The following is a 22,376-nucleotide window of genomic DNA, read 5'->3' as shown; positions in this document are numbered from 1 at the left end:
CCTAGAGAGCCACAATTATTCATGTGACAAGCACTTACTAGATGTTTCTTATCTGCCCCAGCGCCAGAGCATCATTTCTTTAACACAGGATCTAGTATGTGAGCATTCTTCTCCTCTCCTCTGTAAAATCTGGCCTCACAGGGTTTACAAGGGATCAGTGGCTCATCAGTCTCGAGGCTTCACTCCTCCCACAGGAATACAGAACTAGAAGACGTTGTTGTCTCCTCTCTCTCCAGCCAGGGAGGCCTGGAGTGGGGCTGCTCTTGGTGGAATCAGCACCACAGACAGGCAGGTCTCCCTCCCTGAATGTGTGATAAGAGCAACTCCTGTCCAGGAGGAAAACAGCCCTGCCACAGCATCCAAACTCTGACAATTATAGGCCTGCCAATCCTGGTTCCCAGACCCTAAGTTTGGTCCTTTTTAAAATTCCCATGCCCTGGGGATTAAAGTAGCTTTCAACTGGCAAGGAAGGTTGGTATTTGAACTGAGAATTTTCTCTAAACCCCACACTGCAGACCAGTGAAGCTGCTTGCTGATGGCTCTGGCACATGTTTCCCTAAATGAGGACTCAGAATCTCTGTCTCTGGAGAACACCCCAGAGCTGAACTTGCTGTGATAACCACGGAAACAGAGGCCAGTGCCAGCACCCCTCCAGGCCAGGGAGTTCAGCACACAGGCTCCAAAGGTTACCAAAAAAGGCAGAGAGGCACCCTCTTTAGCCTTTGGAGGGAAAAATGGGGTCTGATGTTATTTACTCTGCAGAATTAACTCTGTGTGAGGGGAGCCGAAGGTGAACTTAGGACACGGGTCTGCTTCCTTTTCCAGTGCTGCACAAAGCCATTTACCATGCTTGCACACAGGAGAAGAAACCCAGTCAGTGGGCTGGGTGAAGAAAGTACATGGGTGTCCAAAGGAGACAGAGACCCAGCACACTCCAGCTCAAACGGTGGCCTTGGTTAAATCGGGCCCCAAGTCACTGCTCCTCTCAGAAGGCATTCATGACACCTCAGCTAACAATTCCTAAGCTGTGGCTATCTTCACGCTGCTCTGGCACCACGCAGACATTTTGTCATGTATGGGTCACTGCTATGAACACATCACTGCTTCTCATGTCTCTGTGCTTTGTTTGTGCTGAAGCCTCTAGTTGGAAAGCTCCACCCCTGGGAACCTTTAAGACTCAGTTTGAATGACGCTTCTTCCATGAAGCTTCCTACCTACCGTACCTCTGCCTGCCCAGGCCAAACTGACTGTCTGCTCTTCTACAGTGTCCTAGGATCCTGGTGTGGAACTTGTCACATTATCTACTTGCCTTTTTCCCTTCTCCACAGACTGAGAGCTGTGGGAGTTGAAATAATGCCTTATGTATCTCTTCATCCCTGTGTGGAGCATTTCTATAAATGCTGATGGAGTGAGAAGTGAGAGGAAGAACAATGGGACTCTGCCAGAATCAAGGGACTCCTGAGAGGTAAAAGATCTGGGAGGGTTCAAACTGGCCACAAAATCTATAAGCAACAGCTGTCAGAAAAGTGAAAAACATTTTGGTAGAACAGGTTCAAGCACACTTCCTGCTTAGCACCTGTTTCCCCTGGCTCTGCAACAGGGTTGCTACTTCTGCTCTGGCTGACTAGCCAAGGGCCAGTTTCACACTACAGCGCTTGCACATTAGCATCACATTCCTCGTCCCAAAGTAGCTGACATCCATAAAGGGCTAGGAAGCAGTGGACAGAAGATCTACTACTAGCAGTGTGGCTTTTAGGCCTTCAGTTTCTCTAGACTTAGAGAAAGGTACATTCAAAGCCACATACAAATATGGGTTACCAATGGTCAGGCAATGGGAAGCACCTGTAAGGGCAGTGAGCTTCTGGGCTGAACATCTTCTCTGTTCGGCATTTATGTGTAGCCAACTGACATCAGAGCACTTTGGCTCTGATGCTTTCCCAGGAGGTAGTGCTGTACTCAACTATTTGGGACTGAGCTTTATAATCAGATCTTCCCTGCTTCTGTGCATTCTCATCCCTGGCTAATAACCAATCCTTTCTCCTAGCCATTAGTTTATTTGTGCCTTGCCCCAGGACACATCTTTTGCCACAAGGACATTCAAGTCTGGGGGCAGGGAGGTGGGGGGGGGTGGCTCTGCAACCCTCTACACAGCAAGATCTAAGGGTGATGAGATCACTTGGTTGAATAAGTGGATATTCACCATAGAAACATGATTCATTAGGGGAATTCACCCACACATTCCCCAATCTCTTCATCCAAATTCTCCTCAACCAGCAGACTAATTGGTAAACATATCAGGATCCCCAAAGATTAGATTTAGCTCTCTCCTTTAACATTATGTCCAATTTGTGTAATTAAGCTATGACTTCCTATAAAACTTTTATACGTGTTCTCATCAAGTATTCTCCAATTTGTCAATCTCTGACTTGTTCATCTCTTATTGAGAACTGATTGTGTACCCAGCCCAAGGTTTTTGCCAACACCTGGAGAGCAACTAAACTGTTTTGCACAACAGCACCATCTAGTGGTCAGTCTAACAAACTGTGTGATCTTGTGTTTTCTACCCACATCCATACCCAAGGTACATACACACTGAAGTCTCTCCCTTCCCTGCATGTTCAAATACGCAAGTCCATTCTCTCTCAATTCTTTCTCACATGTTCATTACCTTTAACTCTCTTTACTTTTCCCCCATTTCTTACTCCTCTTCTTTAGCTTAAGAATCATTCATCTGACTCCTCCCCAACGAAAAAAAATCTTAAGTTTGTCAGTCTTAAATACCCACCATTTGCTTCAACGTGGATGGAACTGGAGGGTATTATGCTGAGTGAAGTAAGTCAATCGGAGAAGGACAAACAGTGTATGTTCTCATTCATTTGGGGAATATGAATAATAGTGAAAGGGAATATAAGGGAAGGGAGAAGAAATGTGTGAGAAATATCAGAAAGGGAGACAGAACATAAAGATTCCTAACTCTGGGAAACGAACTAGGGGTGGTGGAAGGGGAGGAGGGAGGGGGGTGGGGGTGAATGGGTGACGGGCACTGAGGGGGACACTTGACGGGATGAGCACTGGGTGTTATTCTGTATGTTGGTAAATTGAACACCAATAAAAATTAATTTATTAAAATAAATGATAGATAGATAGATAGATAGATAGATAGATAGATAGATAGATAGATAGATAGAAGAAAAAAAAAAGTTTGTTAATCTTCTGTTGAGGGGACTCTCCTTGTTCATACCCACTCACCTTTTCGTTCCCTAATGAGGACAATTCGTCGGTCTTTCACTTCTGAGCTCAGATTATCTACCATCTTATTAATGCAATTGTCCAGAACCAGGGAGTGGGTTTTGGACTTGATATCCTTCCGACAAATGGGGCATTCTACCTTCCGCTTCATCCATTCATTGATACAGTAGGAGCAGAAACTGTGGGCACAGTTCAAGGTGACAGCCTACAATGGGAATGTGAACACACATATCAGAACCATCATACTTACTTTCCCAGCACAGTTGTGATCTCAAAGCTAGGACAGGAGTTCACTGCCAAGGCCAAATGGAAATTTAACTCTAATCCCATCTAGAAAGCTTACAGATGGTATTAGAATTGTTCTTGGGGATAGGAAATTTTAAGTTAGATGATTCATTTTCTTTCTCAAAGGTAAGTTCATAGATGTAGGCTGATTTGTCTGTCTTGTTCCACCAACTCAGAGGACACTGCCAATGCCAGATTAGCTACCTTGCAAACAAATGTCACTGGACACAAGTATGATTTGTAAGTGTGTGAATGTTTGGTACAAATACATTACCAATTTTTTCATGGAAAATAAATGTATAGCCTGCTAATGATGAACCAGAACTTCAATTTTAATAGACGCTGGGGAGCACATTCTGAATATTCAGTATATAGAATGGTAGAAAGCATCATCCGTACTCAAAGAAACTTAAAAAGTAAAATACATGTTAAAAGACAACTAAAAAGGCTGGGAAAAAAGAAACTGAAAAAATGGAAAAAATGTAATGGGTTCACTGACAGTGACTGAATCAAGTAAATACACTTGTGAGAAGAGGGAAAGCGGAAGGGAGTCTAAATCTGAGTAACTCCTCTAAGTAACTCCAATGGTCAGATTTCTGCCAGGGTCCTTTCCACTTTTCTTTTTAACAAGATCCTTTTCTTTTTTAATATTTTATTTATTTACTTGAGAGTGAGTGAGTGAGAGGGAGGGAAGGAGAAGAAGAGAGAATCTGAAGCAGACTCTGTGCCCAGCACAGGGCTTGATCCCATGATCTTAAGAGCATGACTTGAGCCAGAACAAGAGTCGGACATTTAACCAACTGAGCCACCCAGGCATCCTGCCCTATCTGCTTCTAAAAATATAAAAACCATGCTCTTTATTACTCTTGTTTATGTACATCTCCTAAAATACAAGTTTTTCTGAGGCTCAAAAGTCTTCATTCCTGCTTTTAAGGATAGCAGTGGAAAATAACAGAAATTATACATTTTTCAAATGCCAAGTTGAGCACAGAAAGTCAACTAGGAGTTATTTTGTTAACTATGTGAGATAAATCCTCACAAACGTGACTAAAAACCTGATTAAAATAAAACTTCTTTCCAATACTGACTTTACAAGGTGATCATAGAAAAGGTCAGACAGTCTGCTGTAAACAAAGCATGGGTCAGGTTGTCTCTTCTACATCGGTAGAGATGCTCTGGGTGGGCTAACTGATCACCCTTCTGAACCCCCTTCCCTGGCCTTCCTCCAGCAGAGCCCTGTCAAAGCCAGACTGAGTTTCTCCAAAGTAGGGAATTAAATAACTAGAAACAATGGGGGAAATGATGTCAATTTGGATCCACAGCAAAAGAAACAGATCTGCCCAGGAGGGATTTCTCGGGAGGCTAATACACTCAACCTCCCTAGAGACTACCAGAAAGGAGGACAGAGTGCGTGCATGCATTTTCCTTTTTAAAGAAGTCTGAAAAGCACTGTCATTTAACTTGAGTTTCAGATGAATGGCATATGATGAACTGGTCACAAATGGTAGAATTTGTGAAAAATAAAGTCCTAAGCAAAAATATGACATGATGACAAATGGTAACCTAGGAGATGTTTTGTTTTCATAGGGAGCCTCAGAGTCCCTGAAATATGTTCCACCTGGCTGCTGAAGTCCCAAAGTGACCACACATCAGTGACATTTACCACCCCGTCACAGGCTGCACGAGCTGCCTACTCTCAGCACTGTGTCCATTCAGAGTAAAGAAAGAAAAGCTTTATAGAGTAGCTTTACACCGATACTTCAAAAATCTAATACCATGTGGCCCTGTTTTCTCCCAACACCAAAGAAATACAGGCTTTACTGCAGCTAAAAATAGTGATTGTACCAAATAAACACTCAACATCACGCAAAATGAGAAAAAGGTCAGTGAAGGTGAAGAAAACTACAAAAACAAATGAGATATGGCCATCTCTCAAGGTCACTTTGAAGTCAAGTAACTACAATAGATTCCTAGAATAAAAATCGCTTCAGAATGTTTCCCTAGGGCAGAACCTGTGTAGCTGAGGCTCCGTGCAGGGTAGAGAGAACAAAAAGGCATGAGCCACTGCTTATAATTACCTCAATGAAGTATTCTGAGCAAATAATACACTGGAGCTCATTCTCTAGCACATCATTCACGTGGCTAAGGACTTCCTCCTTCTGGGCTTGCATCTTCTCCTTCTCTTCCTGAAAAGACACACAACCCCACCTGTCATTTGGGGGAACTGACGAGAATGCAAAACAGGACAGGGAGCAATTGTTTAGAATAATATTCAGGACTCTAAATAAAAAATTCAACCTGGAACAACAACATGATACTAAAACTCTTTCCCTAAGGGTTATGGCTTCTCAGAATTGCTTTCTGATACAGGGCACTGTCTTCCTTTCTTTCCTCTCTCCACTTCTTCTGCATTTGCACCGCAGGTTCTGTCTCCTTTCCCAGAACCAAATGAGAAAAACTGAAGGGAGCATACTCAGCACACCAACCACCCAAGACCAGAATGAGGCTTTACGTATCCTGTAACCAATGGCAGTTTAGAGGTGATATAAAATCATCCCAAGCAACCAAGAACTCACTGGACATGAAAGCAGACATGAAAAACACTCCATAGAGGCAGGAAGCCTGAATTAATTTATAAGGCCCCCTGTATTCCTTGCAGCTGCCTCTTCTACAAAATAAGGATGTTATTTATACTCCCTGGAGGCAGGGGGCTGATGAGAGAGGGCCTCTTCCAGGCCCTTTGGGATCTAAGCTGTATGATGCTTGCCACCTCCTCCTCCTGTAGGTCTGCAGTCCAATTTCCCTTTCCTTTCCCCAAGAGGTCAGACCACTTGTGGACACATTTTTGGGGGTGGGGATGCTAGGTGTTTTCTCTTGCTTCTAATTTAGCACCTCATCCCCAGACCAAAAGTGTCAGAAGCCCCTGAAGGGAAAGGAAAGGCTATTTAGGATATATCTGAGGGGCTGATTAATTTTTCATCTTTTTTTGTCTCTTCTAATCAAAGTAAAGACTGTACACTGCTTTGGGCAGCAAAGAGGTCTGGACCCATTTTAACTAAAGTCAAGTTCCCTGAAAACTTAAAAATTGCTAGGTTTAAAAAGATGTGGTGGTTTTCTGGGAATTAAGAAAGAAGGTACTATGTGATTTAAACAAAAGATAAAGATCTCAAACCAAATGAAAGTTGAATCTCCTTTCTGTATTCTGCTCCAGGCCTGTCTGTAGGGAAGGGTAGGCTGAGAGATGTAGTCAGCCTCAGGTACTGGTTTCAGGTCGGAGGTTCCAAACTGATGGCCTGTGGACTGCATGTGGCTGGCAGATTTGTTTAGTTTGGTCCTGATGGTATTTAAAAAAACAAAACAAAAACAAAAACAAAAAACCACAATCCCTTGAATTTGTTGCTAATATTTGAAAACTGAAATAGTTCACATAAACATTTGGATTTCCAACTTCCGTGGAAAAGTCAGAAGATCTGACAACAGTGGGCCTGCATTTCTGGATGGCAACAGCTGGCTCCAGGAAAGAAGAGTTGCCTCTTGGTGGTGGGAGCAGGAAAGGGGGCAGACAGCGCCCCTTGCTAGTGTGCCTCTGTCTTCACAGCTCCCTACTCCGATCTTGTACCCAGGTCACTTCACTCACTTCTACTACCAGTCTACCCTGGTGGGCACCTAAGTCTATAACTCCCAATTTAAGCATTCCAGTGATTTGATGTGGGGAATATTACCCACATGCATCAGAACGAACGGTTTTTTGACTGTATCACTCCTTAGCCCGTGTCAGTGAAACACTCTGAAGGAATATCTACCACAACCAAAGGACCAGACTGCAGGGTGAGAGTCTCATTCCCAACACTTCACTTCTAAATGAAGGAAAGAAAAGAATGTTGTCTTAGAGGCAGACCCTTCAATAGGCCTGAATAATTTTACAGATTATTTCCCCTGAGGCAGGGAACCACCATAATCTCTCTCTTCATTCACCATAGCAACCCTTGCACTGTTGAAAATGCTGAGTTGCATGTACTAACCAAATTCTAAACCTTCATCTTCTTTCTAGTACCTTGGTCTGTTCCAATTCTTTGTTCTTGGCTTGAATGATTGCTTCAAAGTCCTTCTTGCTGCGATTTAGCTCTTCCATTAGAGCCCGATGCTGCAGAAACACAGCAGATACATATTCAAGATAAGCTTATACTGCATCTTTCCTTTTAGCCACACACTAGCTGCTCCCTCCATCAGTGGCTTTGGTTCAAGGAATCAATGGATTGGCATTTCAAGAATGCCTTTGTTCCTTCAGAACACTTACCTGCTGTTTTTTTTTTTTTTTTCAGGGAAGGGGGCAGCTAAAAAGGGAGGTCATCAAATCCACTAATCCCTCTGGAAATAACCCAACCTCAAAGGCCATCCAAATCAACTGAAGAATTTACATTGCCTTCCAGAGAGTCTGATTCTGTAGGTTTGGCTGGGGGCCCAGGAATGTGGATTTTTAAAAAGCCACTCTCAAGTGATTCTGGGAACCAATGCTCAAGAGCTGGTAAGTAAATCTGAGGCTACCCAGTACTGGGCATGGCTTTTAAGAAATAATCAGGGAGGGGATCCCTGGGTGGCTCAGCGGTTTTGCGCCTGCCTTTGGCCCAGGGCGCGATCCTGGAGTCCCGGGATCGAGTCCCGCGTCGGGCTCCGGGCATGGAGCCTGCTTCTTCCTCTGCCTGTGCCTCTGCCTCTCTCTCTCTCTGTGTGTCTATCATAAATAAATAAAAATAAATCTTTAAAAAAAAAAAAAAGAAAGAATCAGGGAGAAATGAGATTTCTAGATAATCATTTTCGTTGAAATAAAAAAGACCTTCAACCTATTTATTCTATAAATCACATACTACGTGCTTGTAAGGCAGTGCTGCCTGAACCCTACCTATGTCTTCTGGAAGTAGACACACCCAAGAGCTAACAGCTCAATCATTGTGACTAACTGCCTACACTGAATGTCAAGAGATTCTACTTCTAGAAAAATTTCTGAGCACCCTTGTTTTAAGTATAGCTTACACTTTCTCACCTCAAATCCTTTCTTAAAGAAGGTGGAGTAAAGGTAAGTATTTCTCAAAAGATATTACTCAAGAAAACGAATTTTAAAATGTGGGTCTTTAAAAATTAAAAAAAAAAAAAAAAAAAAAAAAAAAAAAAAAGGGATCCCTGGGTGGCGCAGCGGTTTGGCGCCTGCCTTTGGCCCAGGGCGCGATCCTGGAGACCCGGGATCGAATCCCACGTCGGGCTCCCGGTGCATGGAGCCTGCTTCTCCCTCAGCCTGTGTCTCTGCCTCTCTCTCTCTCTCTGTGTGACTATCATAAATAAATAAAAATTAAAAAATAAATAAATAAATAAATAAATAAAATGTGGGTCTCAGGCAGCCGGGGGGGGGGGGGGGGGGGGGAGGGCTCAGCGGTTTAGCGCCACCTTCAGCCGGGGCGTGATCCTGGAGTCTGGGGATCGAGTCCCACATCGGGCTCCCTGCATGGAGCCTGCTTCTCCCTCTGCCTGTCTCTCTGCCTCTCTCCCTCTCTCTCTCTCCCTGTATCTCTCATGAATAAATAAATAAAATCTTTTAAAAATAAAAAATAATAAATCATTGGGCAGCCCTGGTGGCGCAGCAGTTTGGCACGCGTGCAGCCTGGGGTGTGATCCTGGAGACCTGGGATCAAGTCCCACATCGGGCTCCCTGCATGAAGCCTGCTTCTCCGTCTCCCTGTGTCTATGAATAAAGAAATAAAAATCTTAAAAAATAAATAAATAAATAAAATAAAATGTGGGTCTCCCCCCAAAAAAGCAGCTATATCAGAAGGCATTCATCTTGACTACTGATTAGATGTATGTGCCTAGCTTTTTTTTTTTTTTAAAGATTTTATTTATTTATTCATTAGAGACAGAGAGAGGGGGGGGAGAGGGAGAGGGAGGGAGGGAGGGAGAGAGAGAGAGAGAGAGAGAGAGAGAGAGAGAGAGGCAGAGAGACAGGCAGAGGGAGAAGCAGGCTCCACACAGGGAGCCCGATGTGGGACTCAATCCCGGGACTCCAGGATCCCGCCTTGGGCTGAAGGCAGGCGCTAAACCGCTAGGCCACCCAGGGATCCCTGTATGTGCCTAGCTTACTCATCTATAAAAATGGGAAAACAGGTGCCCCTCCTACATCAGTGTTAAGAAAATGAAATAACAGATATGAAAGCATCTGGAAAAGTTTTTAAAGCTTTATGTAAATGCAAGTTTTTGTAATTGCCTAGAAAATAAAAAAGAATTGCTACAGAGGGAACAACAGAGTGGACCGAAAAACCACCATTGTTTCGGTTGAGAGAGTGATTATGTCCCCTAGGCATGTTATTATAACCATGACCTAAAAGTATCACATTTTTAGACTAAAGAACAGAGACTGGCCAAGTACCTCATGCTAAATGTTTTCCTGCCTCTCAGAGGTGGGTTAAGGGGCTGTGGGTACAAGGTACTCTGTGATCCCCAGGGATTTCCAAGTAGCAGAATCTTACTCTTTTCCAGTCAATTTCAAAACAGTATCTCAATACAATTTAATAATGCTCTAAACAAGGATTATGCCTAGCTTCCCACCCTAGAAAATAAACAAGCTTAGAAAATAAAATTCCAAAAAGATTGAATTAATTTTCACCCAATTCTTTTCAAGGCTATTTGTGTACCCCTTAGGGAAATCAAAGCAGGCATCCCCTCTCTGAGCTTACAATAATACGGGGCTGTTAGCACTCTGAGAAGGTTGGGAGGTAGATATGCAATAAAAGAACAGAAGGATAAATTCTAATGCAATTACTCATTCTTCTCAAGGAGATTTAAACCATCCCACTAACCCCCTGACAAAACTTGCATCAAACTACTGATCATGAACACATAAAGGACAGAAGATAGTAAAAAAAAAAAAAAAAAAGACAGAAGATAGAACAGGCTTCAAAGATGCAAAAGAGCTTGTGAAAAATAATCAGCTGATAGTCAAGTTACATGAAATAAATGGCAGGCCATCTTTGAGGGGCATCTTATACCTGTGAGCTTTGCCCTTCAGTGAATCACTATGTTTGCTGACTGTTAAACTGCATTCTCAACCTGACCTAAAACACTTAATTGGAACACTCCTGAATGATTTCTGGATGGCTTCAGCTCAGGGACAGTAAGGTAATAAAGGCCCTTGCAGGCCCTGGTGGCCAAGTCAGAGCTTAAAATTCCCCTCTGTTGCCCTCACCTTTCTAGAAGTGCAGCCACTTCCCCAGACAGCTTCCTAATTGCTACAGGCTTCGTCCCATCCTCACTAGAGCAATGCCTGCTCAGATGAAGATGTAAGTTTTCATGCTGAGGTCTGGCATGTCTGTGAGGCCAAATCTCTGACCTGATGGTGTGAGCAGCTGCTGTTTGCAGACTGGAGATGCCGCAGAGGTGTGTGCTAAGCAGAAGAGGCAGCCAGTGGCCATGTGAAGACCCAGCCCACTACAATCTCTGTACAGCGGCAAGAGAGAAGTTACCTCCTGCAGCGCCTGGGCCAGCTGTTGCTTCAGGTCCTCTTCTCCTTGATCCTTCTCCAAACCCTGCAAAGCCAAAAACAAAATAGAAAGTTTCCCTGCAGGGAGGGGCAGAAGAGAAACAAAATCTAGCAACAGGCAGAGCAGACTGTCTTCTGTAAGCATCTAGAAACAACAGGGGGCAGGGGGCGGGTGGAAAACCTCCTGTTTTACTTTAAGTTGTTGGCAGTAAGGGATTTGAGCAGAGTGAACTACTCAGGCACTGGACACCCTGGGGCTGTCACCGTCAAGCTACCACTCAGGTTGTTCTGGAAAGAACCCTGGGCTAATACTCCAAGTCTCCTTCACTGGCTAACACCGTGACTGCCAGAGAGATGTAAACTGAGAGCTTCTAAGCCATCAAAAACCTAAACTCAGATATAACCCACTACGTTGACACTCATAATTTCCATCACATTACTTCCCTAGATTCTGGCCGCCTCATCTCTTAGTGTGATTCTCTATCACCTATTCTCCTTGCTGGAACTTACGCTCTGTTTCCTCCAACCACCCCTTTGATGTGGATGCCTTCCACATCACCACTACACTATGTCCAGCACCTTCTATAAGGCATTCTGGGCCCTTCCTCTTTAAGAATTACTTACCCATTTAATATGCTAACTGGAAATTATCCTCTAATTTAAATATATTCACTTAAAACTATTCTGATTATTTTATGTGTGTAATACATCTTGTCTTTTCAACAAGATTGATTTCTTAATAGCAAAAACCATTTATTAAGTATCTTTATAACCACCTAAACTCCCAAGTATAGTACACCAGACAACAGTAGGTACTAAAGAAAAGAAAAAAAAAAATCTGTGTGAAGAAGCAACAGTTAAATGAGCTTCTGAACAAGTAGTAGGAGTAGAATAAATCCTTAGGGCTTGGTGGCAGAGGGAAAAGCAGCTCATAAACAAAGAACTAGATACATTGAGATATGACCCTCAAATACCCCAAGAGAATTTCTGCTTTTCTTTACAATTTTGAAATAGAAAAGATTTTACAGCTATATCCTGAAGCATGCCCAAAGCAGCCACAAACTTTAATTAATAGTAACTCTTGTTCCTGGACACATTAGCCTTTAAAGAGGGTTCTGCTCTGGGGAACATGTCATACACTAAATATGTAAAGATGAACCTCCCTCTATTAGCTTCAAGAACTAGTCCAGGCTAGCAAGGGAAGCAAAACGGTATGACATAAGCAAACAGTGAATACCCTTAGAAAGACCTATTTAATCCATGGCCTTTGCTAATGCTACCAGTTCAAGGGGGTAGCAGAGATTAGAATGAAATTTATAAATTGTTCAGAAATAAGCCAACACTACTGGTTATTCCTTGCCCTGAGCAAAGTAAACAAAACAGAAAAGCTTATTCACTTCAATCCTGATTGGTCCTTTTTATTTCTAAGTCAACAATGGGGAATTCTTGACATTCAGTATTACCTGAGCAAGTAGGTAGGAGTAAAACGTGTGCTTCTTGTCAGATGGGAACTGACATTTTGAGCAGGGACCAGGATCAGCTCTAGCCTAGAAGCTTTGTGCAAGAGCTTGTCATCTAGGTAAATGACTCAGGGATGGGGACACATTTGGTCTTACCCTGACACAGCTAAGACAATCATTATTCTACCATCCCCCTCAACGCACTGGGGAAGGTGGCTTATCACTCAACTCAACAACGGAGTCACAGTATACCTTCCCCTCCCGCACTGGATGCCCAGGATAGAAACAAAAAAACATTTTCTGCCTTTCTAGACTCCTAGGTTAGCTACAGAGTTAACTATCAGAGCTAGTGGCCAGGTACAAGGGCCAGGTACAAGGGTTACCATCTGACCCATTGCTGCCTTGGGCTAAGTGGTTTGGCTTTGACACAGCAAAGAAAGGCAATTCATAAGGATCACTAGTGGTTTAACTGGAATGGACTATGATTCTGTGGCATCCTGACCTTCATCCAACCTCTCTCTGAATCTGCTTCAGTTCTCACGTGTCTCAGCTTTATATCCTGAGTTATATCCTGGCTGGCTCTAACAGTCACCTTACGCATCGTGGCACCCAAACCCTGGCTCTTGATCATCATGCTAAAGCCTTAACCCTGTACTCTATCCCCTTCTCCCACCTCAAAGTCCTTTGTCCTCATTCCATCTCCTGTCCCTAGCACTCAGCATGTGGTTTCTAACACAGAAACAGTGAGCTGTGGCCATAGGCTCACCAAGGGCCCACCACCCCTGAGGAGCATTGGTGTCCTTCTCTCATGTGTGGTACCTGGAGATGCTGCTCCTCTTCTTGGAAGGTCTTCTCTAGCTGTTCCACTCTGGCCTGCTGCTGGGCCTGCTCTGCACACAGCTGGGACTGTAAGTCCTGCAGTTCCTTCTCCATTTTCACAATTTTCTTTGAGTTCCCTTTTTGGGTCTGCTTTTTCACATTCAGGACAGCTACCTGTTTTTCCTGCATTTGTGTTTTCAGCTTCAGAATCCTGGACATAGTCACCTTGAACAGCTCTAAGCTGCTCTGAGATGCTGAAGGATTTGAGGCTTTCTGCTTCTTATGATGAAGTGCTACGAATTTTGTGGAGGAAGGGTAAACATGAGCCTCTGTGGCCTTCTCACTTGGCTCAAGAGATGTCAACTTAGGATCCAAATATTCAGAAGGCTGACTGGCCACCTCACCTTTCCCATGAGATTTCACTGGCTGACCAGGTTTGTAAGACACTTTACTTATTTTGGATTTCAAATGTGAGGGGCCTTCAGCTCCAGGACCCTCCAATTCATCCAAACTGAATTTCCTTTTAGTTCTCAAACACCTATTTTTTCCTATAATCTGATCATTCTTTGGAGCAAGACAAGGATACATCCTCTCCCAGTCTTCTTCAGTAACTTCATACTCATACTCTGCATTCTCCTTATTCTCTAGAGGTACCCCGAGCTGGATGTGGTCTCCTTTATGGATAGAATAGACCTTTAAAGGTTCTAGACGTTCTCTGTTCAGCCAAACACCATTCAGACTCTGGAGAAAGGGAAAGAAAGACAAAATAAGCTTCATGATTTTCCTCTTAACGGAATTTGTCTCCTGCTGCTGCAAAACCTTCTACCTTTTCAGACGGAAAACCCTTGAGAAAAAATAGGAAAGGTTCATAAACCATCACCCTTAGAAATATCATTCTTCAAAGAGCGCTGGCTTTTTACCTACATTTCACATTCATGCCTCTACAGAAAACTGCTGGTAAAACAGGCAGGAATCACCTTATTACTAGCAGATGAATTACTCAAATGCAGCAGCATTAAAAGAAACTGCAATTGAATAGCTCCTATTGACCTAAACTGGGGGCAATGGCCCAAGACTGGAAAAACGGCTATTAGCGAAGGAAGCAGCATCTAATAATGAGGTTCAAAAGATAGGCTTAGCTAGGAAAGTCACACAAGCACTGTCTCTGAATGTGGCTCCTGAACACACTGGTAAGTGAGCAAAGCACTTCTCAGTACACATAAACCTAAAAAGAGTGTATCAGTACCTCATACTGGGGTCAAACTGCAGGTAGGATCTAACCCAATTAATAGCACCAGAGGTCCACTGGGGAACACAGCCTCATGGTTAAGACCTGGAGCTCTGGCTCAGACAGACTTGAGTTCATAGCCCAAATGCACCACCTTGGGTTCATTAGTTGCCTGGCCTTCAGCAATTTACTTAAACTCCGTGTCTCAGTTGTGTCTGCAAAATAGGGATAGTACAGTTCCCAACTCATACTGCTCTGTGAGGAATGAATGAAATAATACATGTAAAACACTAAGCACAGTGACTCACATATAATAAATGCTTGAAAAATATTTACTTTAGTGATTTAAATTAACCACAGTGTAGGGGTTAAGAGCATGGATGCTGGAGTCACATTGCCTAGACTTGTAATCTGGCTTCATCATATAATAACTGTGTGACTCTGGGTAACTTTCTTAGCCTCTCCATGCCCCAGTTACCACATCTATAAAATGGAGGATAATAATAGTCTCTCTCTCATGGAGTTTGTGTAGATTTAATGAGATGACATATGTAATGTACTTAGAAAAGTGCCTGGCACATGGTAAGCATTATATAAGTGTTCACTACTATTATTATGTTCTGGCTCAATCGACTTATCAACAGTCATTTCAATTCTATGCTCAGCATCTTGCAAGGTAAATACACTGGGCACAAAAGTAGAAGATATGAAAACAACTTTTAGCAGTTGACTATGGAAAGGAAAACACAAGGGCACACATAAGTAAATGTGGGATAACACAGCACAACCTATAAATGTAAAGGACTATCATGAAGAGCTGGCTAGAGATCTCAAGAGATGCTAAATGGAGATGGCAGGTTCTAAAACAGATGTGAAACAAATGCAGGATTTAAAGAGACAAGTGTGGGGGAGGGGAGGACACGCCTGGCTGGCACAGTCAGAAAAGCATGCGACTAATGATTTTGGGGTCATGGGTTTGAGCCCCACGATGGGTGTAGAGATGACTTAAATAAACTCAGAAGGGAGGGAGGGAGGAAAAAGAAAAAAGGAGAAAAGAAGACAAGTGGACATTTTAACTCATATTAAGAACTTATCTTTGGGAGACAGGCCAGAGATGAAGGTCACAACAACTGAATTGGGACTAAGACTACATTAAAGTTAGTAATTACAGCTACTTCCTTACAGCTAGAAAAGATATCTGGTCAACCTAAATATGGGGGATGGAGGCTTGACCACAAGGCACGGAGTATAAAGACTATAGAGACTGGATCTCAGCTCTAGACCCTTGTTTCTTCTTTTATATTACCTGGTTGTGAGAGGGGAAAGGGAGAGAAAAATGAACATAGATACATAAAGATTGGCTTTAACTCACTGCTTTGGGCCTAACCTGGCTTATCTGGCCAACCTTCTCCCAATTTTCCTATTCATATTCAGCATGAGAAATAACAAGAGTGATCAGTTCTGCTGACTTCTGAAACAACACTAGCAGAAATAAAAAGGCCAAAAGATTCTCTTTGAGAACAGTTCTATGGCAGATTATAGATTAGACACAGGAAAAAGGTCTCAGGGAAAGTAATATAACACAGGAGGTCACCTATTGCCATGGCATAGATATTTAAGAAAAATCTCAAAGACAAAGTTAAATAAGAAGGTTACAGAAGCAGTCCAAGTCTAGAGCAAACAAGGAACTCCTAAAAAGCTGGGGTAAACTTTCAAGAGATACTACAAACCCTCCACTTGGTCTTCTACAGTAACCTGCCTCTTTCAGAGCCCTTTAGATCCAGAAAATAAACTTCAAAATTTTCCCATCCCATTTTACCCTTGGATCCCTCTGATTATCCATTCATCACTCCTTGGTGACATCTAGTGGTATACTTTGCCCTGAATCAGGTCTGTTCACAAGGTGCCTGTAGAAAAGGCTGGATATACCATGACTGTATAAGTACAATCCAGTACTGCCCAGGATATGATCTAAAATGAAACGGTTTAGGGCAGCCCGGGTGGCTCAGCGGTTTAGTGCTGCCTTTGGCCCCGGCTGTGATCCTGGAGACCCGAGATCGAGTCCCACAACGGGCTCTCTGCATGGAGCCTGCTTCTCCCTCTGCCTCTCTCTGTGTCTCTCATGAATAAATAAATAAAATCTTTTTAAAAAATAATAAAATGAAATGGTTTAAATAAATCAAACTGTGTTCAAGCCTTTCTTGATGTTGGTTTTGACAATCCCCACTGAGAGCAGCAGCAAAGTGATAACCAAAGAAAAGCCTGCCCAGTGACTCTTAGCCATCAATGGGGGGAAAAGATAGGAGAGGGACGCCTGGGTGGGTCAGCGGTTGAGGGTCTGCCTTTGGCTCAGGGCCTGATCCTGAATTCCCAGGATTGAGTCCTTGCATGGAGCCTGCTTCTCCTCCATCTGCCTGTGTCTCTGCCTATGTCTCTCATGAATAAATAAATAAATTAAAAGGATAACTTGCACCCACTTAAACACCAATTACTTTACTTGATGGTCAATCTCTTTCCAGCATTTTTAATCAGTTGTTGAGGCCAATGGAAACGCAAAGCCAATAGGCAATGTTTTCTTGCTCTTCACCAAATGATTTATGTAGCCCAGTGGTTCTCAATCTTGATTATACAGTGAAATCACGTGGTTATGTTTATAAAAGAAACACTGGCTGGATTTATTGGTCTGAGATGGGGACTAGGATTTTTAAAGTCAGGTTTATATAAGTGTGTAATTTGTACCAAGACACAGTGCCCCTTTACAGTCAACCCTTCCTTTATTCCCAGGCAACTACTCATTCTCTGCTCTACTCAGGTTTGCCTTTTCCAAAATGTTGTATAAATGGAATCACACAGAGGATGCCTGGGTGGCTCAGTTGTTGAGCGTCTGCCTTTGGCTCAGGGCATGATTCCAATCTGGAGATGGAGTCCTGCTCCCTGTGAGGAGTCTGCTTCTCCCTCTGCCTATGTCTCTACCTCTCTCTGTGTCTCACGAATAAATAAATAAAATTCTTTAAATAAATAAATGGAATCTCACGAATACACCCGTTTGAGCCTGGCTTCCTTCACTTAGCATAATAACTTTAAGATTTATCCACTTTGTTGCGTTAACAATAGTTTGGGGGCAGCCCGGGTGGCTCAGGGGTTTAGCGCCGCCTTCAGTCCAGGGCGTGATCCTGGAGACCCGGGATCGAGTCCCACATTGGGCTCCCTGGATGGAGCTGCTTCTCCCTGTGCCTGTGTCTCTGCCTCTCTCTCTGTGACTCTCATGAGTAAATAAACAAAACCTTTAAAAAACAAAAAAAAAACACAACAGTTTGGTATTTTTATTGCTAAATAGCATTCCGGGATACAGACATATCAGTTTGTTTATCCATTCCCTAGTTTATTTTTTTAGTTTCTGGTGATTATGAGTAAAGCCACCAGAAACATTCACATATAGGGTTCTGTGAGATAAGTTTTCATTAATCTGGGGAACAGGGACAGGAATGCTAGGCAGTATATGTTTAACTGTAAGAAACAGCCAGACTGGAAAAAAAAAAAAAAAGAAGAAACGGAAGAGTTTGCTTCTACTCTCTGCTCTCTGCCATGTGAAAATGAAACAAGAAGACAGCCATCTTTGGGGCCCCTGGGTGGCACAGTCGGCTAAGCATCTGATTCTTGATTTTGGCTCAGATCATAACCTCAGGGTTTTGAGACTGAGCCCCTGTTGGGCTCCATGTTGGGTGTGAACCCTGCTGAAGATTCTCTCTCTCCCTCTCCAGCTCCCTTCGAGAAAAAAAAAAAAAAAAAAAGACAGCCATCTTCAAACCAAGAATAAGTTCTCATCAGAAACCAAACCTGGGGATCCCTAGGTGGCGCAGTGGTTTAGCGCCTGCCTTTGGCCCAGGGCACGATCCTGGAGACCCGGGATCGAATCCCACGTCGGGCTCCCGGTGCGTGGAGCCTGCTTCTCCCTCTATGTCTCTGCCTCTCTCTCTGTGTAACTATCATAAATAAATAAATTAAAAAAAAAAAAAAAAAAGAAAAGAAACCAAACCTGGCTGATCACTGATTTTGATGCCTGCCAACCTCCTGAACTATAAGAAATAAATGTTTCTTCTCAAAAAACAACAACAAAAAAAACCCTGCCAAACTGTTTTTCAAAGTGGTGGTATCATTGTGTATTCTCATCTGCAGTGGTTAAGGGTTCCAGCTACTCTGCATGCTCAGCAGCACTTGGTATTAGAAATTCTTTATTATATAATATACAAACATAAAAGCACATAAATCATAAATGTACAACTAGATGAATAATCACAAAGTGAACATCTCAGTGTAACTACCACAAGGTTAAAAAAAATTCCACATTCTCAGCATCCCAGAACACACCGCCCTCTCCCTTCCCTCTAGTCACTAAGCCCCTCCCCCTCCATAAAGGGACTACTAGTCTGGCTTAACATGACACACTAGTTTTGACAATTATATAAATGACATCATATAACAAGTATTCTTCTGTGTCTTCTTTCACACAACATTGTTTGTGAGATTTATCCATGCCGTTGGATATAGTTCATTCATATTCATTCTAGTACAGTGTTTCACTATAAGACTGTATCTAGGGCAGCCCCGGTGGCACAGCAGTTTAGCGCCGCCTGCAGCCCAGGGTGTGATCCTGGAGACCGGGGATTGAGTCCCATATCAGGCTTCTTGCATGGAGCCTGCTTCTCCCTCTGCCTGTGTTCTCTGCCCCTCTCCCTCTCTCTCTCTCTCTCTCTCTCTCTCTCTCTGTTTCTCATGAATAAATAAATAAAAAAAACTTAAAAAAAAAAAGACTGTATCTACTGTTGATGAACACTTGGGTTGTTTCCTTGGTAGTGAAAATATTGTCATGAGGTATATATATATATACACCTCGTAACTAATAAATAATGCCAAATAATTTTTCATAATGGTTGTGCCAATTTATAGTTCTATCCAAAGACTATTTGCCCCCATCCTTACTAATGCCTGGCATTGTCAATATTTAATTTTAGCCACTCTGGCAGATAGGTAGTGGTATCCCTTTGTGGTTTTAATTTGCATTTCCCTGATCACTAAAGAGGCTGAACAACTTCTCATGGATACTGAACATTTGGATATAAACTTTGAAGTGCCTGGCTCTTGCCCATTTTCAAAACTGGGTCATCTTTCTTTTTCTTATTGATTTGGAGTTCTGTACATATTCAAACATAAGTCCTTCATCGGTTATGTGTGGCAATTATCTCCACTCTGAGTTTGCCTTTCATTCTCTGAATGGTGTCTTTTGATGAATGGGGGTTAATTTTAATGTGATACCAGCAGTATTTTTTTCAAAGAACCCCAGGTAAGCACAAAAACTGGAAAAGGGGTTGAGAGTCACTGTTCTAGCTGCTGGAAGACCAGAAGCTGAACTGTCCCAAGCAACAAGGATTGTTCATAGATAGTCTGATTCATCACAGACATTAAATGCCAGAGCGTACAGAAGCATGAAGGCAGGAATCACCAGGCAGCAGACGAGTAACAACATGAGAGGAGGAGAAGAATGAGAAAGGTTCAAACAACATGCCTGAGTCTCGAGGACTTGACACAAGCAAACCCAATAAGGCATTTTAGGCTGACTCTAAAACAACCAATTTTCTGAAAGAGCTAGACATTAATACATAAGATGAGCTATCTGAAGAGCTTTTCAACTGAAATGTACACAACTACAACATTTGTGTGCAGAGTCAGCAGTCCTCCAAGGTTTTTCTTTCCTTAAGTCAATTTAAAACTAAAATTGCATTTGTTGCAATTTTTGTATCTGTACTTAACCTTTCAGTTTCTGGCCATTCCAGCACATAAGAGAGACCATTTAATGAAGAAAGAGTGTAGTTCTGAGTTTTGAATTATTAGAAATCTCTACCTCTTAAAAAGACTTGGCAAATGACTTCAAATATGACCAAAACAATAATGTCTTGCACCTGAAATTCAAATCCTTCATCGGAAGAAGAGGACTGCTCCAAGGCATCATGCTAGAAAAGAAGCCACAAAGAAAAGGAACATCTGTTAAGGGGGGGAAAAAGGCGGGAGGAGTGCTTTTACCTGTAAGAACAGTTGCTACATCAAAACATTTGAGTCACGCCTTCTCTTAAAAATCAGTTACCTCACAAATGGAATCAGAGCTAAGAGGCTTAAACCAGAAAAGACTTGGAAGAATCAAGAGCCTACCTTCCCTCTGTATTATCGGTCTGAGACCTAAGAGAGGAGTCTCGTGGTAACAACAGCCCTAGAAGAAAGGGTACACAGGTACACAGCAGACGCTGGACAGCAGCCCAGAAGTACAGTCTTGATCTGTGACTGGCACGGGCTGCCTCTGTGACCCTGAGGCTGATGTTCAGGGAACACTAAAATCCGCGGGTGGCTTCCCTACTTCTCAAAATCTGCTATCCCATAAATGGAGTACATCCAAACTGCACATAATCAAGGAGAGAAGCACCACAGAACTCACCTAATACCACAACCCCATTTCTCAGCCAACTTTGATAAGGAAAACATCTTTTTCTAAGGTGGTCTGAAATAAGCGATTGCAGGGGGCTTTAAAAGCTGGCCTCTATGACTTAAATATGCATCATTAATTTTTTTTTTAAATCATACAACCAGTACAGGTTTCCCCTGCTGTCCAAAAGTAGTGTTCCCATGAAGCCTTTCTTCATAAGCCAACGGTGTAAAAGCAAAGAAGCAATTACCATTAACTTATATGGAAATATTTTTTTATTGTTTCCATATCCAAAATATAACCTCTCTTAGGCTTTTCTGATACCTCAGAACATCGCTTGATAACAGATGCACAAAATAAATCGAGATTATTAAAGCACAGATGCTCGCAGACATAGTTCAAAACTATGGCACCTTGATGCTGAGATGTTGAGTGCAGTTCCCTGGGAAAGACCTTAGCAGGGCCACTCTCAATGCTCTGCTGCGCACTGCCTCTATAACAGCTCACTGCAAAACAAATGTTAAATGCTATTTTTGCCCTTTTGTGGTACAAGTGAAAATCCTCTTCCAATTTCTTTTCACTAGCAAATACAGGCACCAAAGTAGGTGTTTTGTAAAAGCAAAGTGTAGGATGGATAATATGAACTTTCCGAAAGCAGGGCATAAAGCAAATCAGTATACTTACTTCACTAGTGTTTGACAATAGCACATAGTAGAGACTTATTTATGTTTGAGCCCTGGCTCATTCACTTATTCAACCACTGAGTTAGAAGGCCCCGGGCAAGTCAATTTATCTCTCTGGGCCTCAGATCCATCTGTTCCCAGAAGAGGTTAAACTTGATCATCTATGAGGCTCCCTTTTCAGTGCCAATCTCTATTCTGCTCATAATACCTTGCCAAGAGTGCCAAAACAATTTACTCAGCACTTACACCTTCTCCTTCCACACAGTGCCAACTCAACTTAATCCTAATCAGGAAGGTAGTTCTCAACAGCTTAATCTAGCAGTTTATTATCTGCTGTTTTTTTTTTTTTTTTAAGATTTTACTTATTAGAGAGAGAGAGAGAGAGAGAGAGAGAGAGAGAATGGGGGGGAGAGGAAGGGCAGAGGGAGAGGGAGAAGCAGGCTCCCCACAGAGTAGGGAGCCCTGATATGAGACTTCATCCCAGGACCCTGGAATCACAACCTGAGCCAAAGGCAGATGCTTAACCAACTGAGCCACCCACGCACCCAAATCCAGCAGTTTTAAGCCTGCCTGCAGGGATACCAAGTGTAATAAGAAATACATATTGGGTCTTTATCTCTTTTTCTAGCACAGAGCTTCTAAAAACTTTTGGAAT

At 42.7% G+C, this 22,376-nt stretch overlaps 1 protein-coding gene across 2 annotated transcripts in view; it reads right to left on the bottom strand.

The window, feature by feature from the left end:
- RNF8 (ring finger protein 8) overlaps positions 1-22,376 on the bottom strand; it is a 35,226-nt gene that overhangs the window by 4,270 nt on the left and 8,580 nt on the right. Inside the window, exons 3-7 of one of the 2 annotated variants that reach the window (XM_055330387.1) lie at positions 13,339-14,079; positions 11,043-11,105; positions 7,589-7,678; positions 5,613-5,720; positions 3,250-3,454 (exon numbers count right to left, since the gene is read on the bottom strand). In XM_055330387.1, the coding sequence (XP_055186362.1) occupies positions 3,250-3,454; positions 5,613-5,720; positions 7,589-7,678; positions 11,043-11,105; positions 13,339-14,079 (1,207 nt within the window). Of the gene's footprint in view, positions 1-3,249; positions 3,455-5,612; positions 5,721-6,706; positions 6,869-7,588; positions 7,679-11,042; positions 11,106-13,338; positions 14,080-22,376 lie in introns of those variants that run through there. The other variant, XR_008665099.1, reaches the window with a different exon arrangement.

This window comes from Nyctereutes procyonoides, unplaced genomic scaffold (assembly GCF_905146905.1).
Source record: "Nyctereutes procyonoides isolate TBG_1078 unplaced genomic scaffold, NYPRO_anot_genome, whole genome shotgun sequence".
In the NCBI taxonomy this organism is placed as follows: Eukaryota; Metazoa; Chordata; class Mammalia; order Carnivora; family Canidae; genus Nyctereutes; species Nyctereutes procyonoides.
The sequence above is the reverse complement of the archived record's forward strand: the minus strand, read 5'-3'. Positions and strand labels throughout refer to the sequence as shown.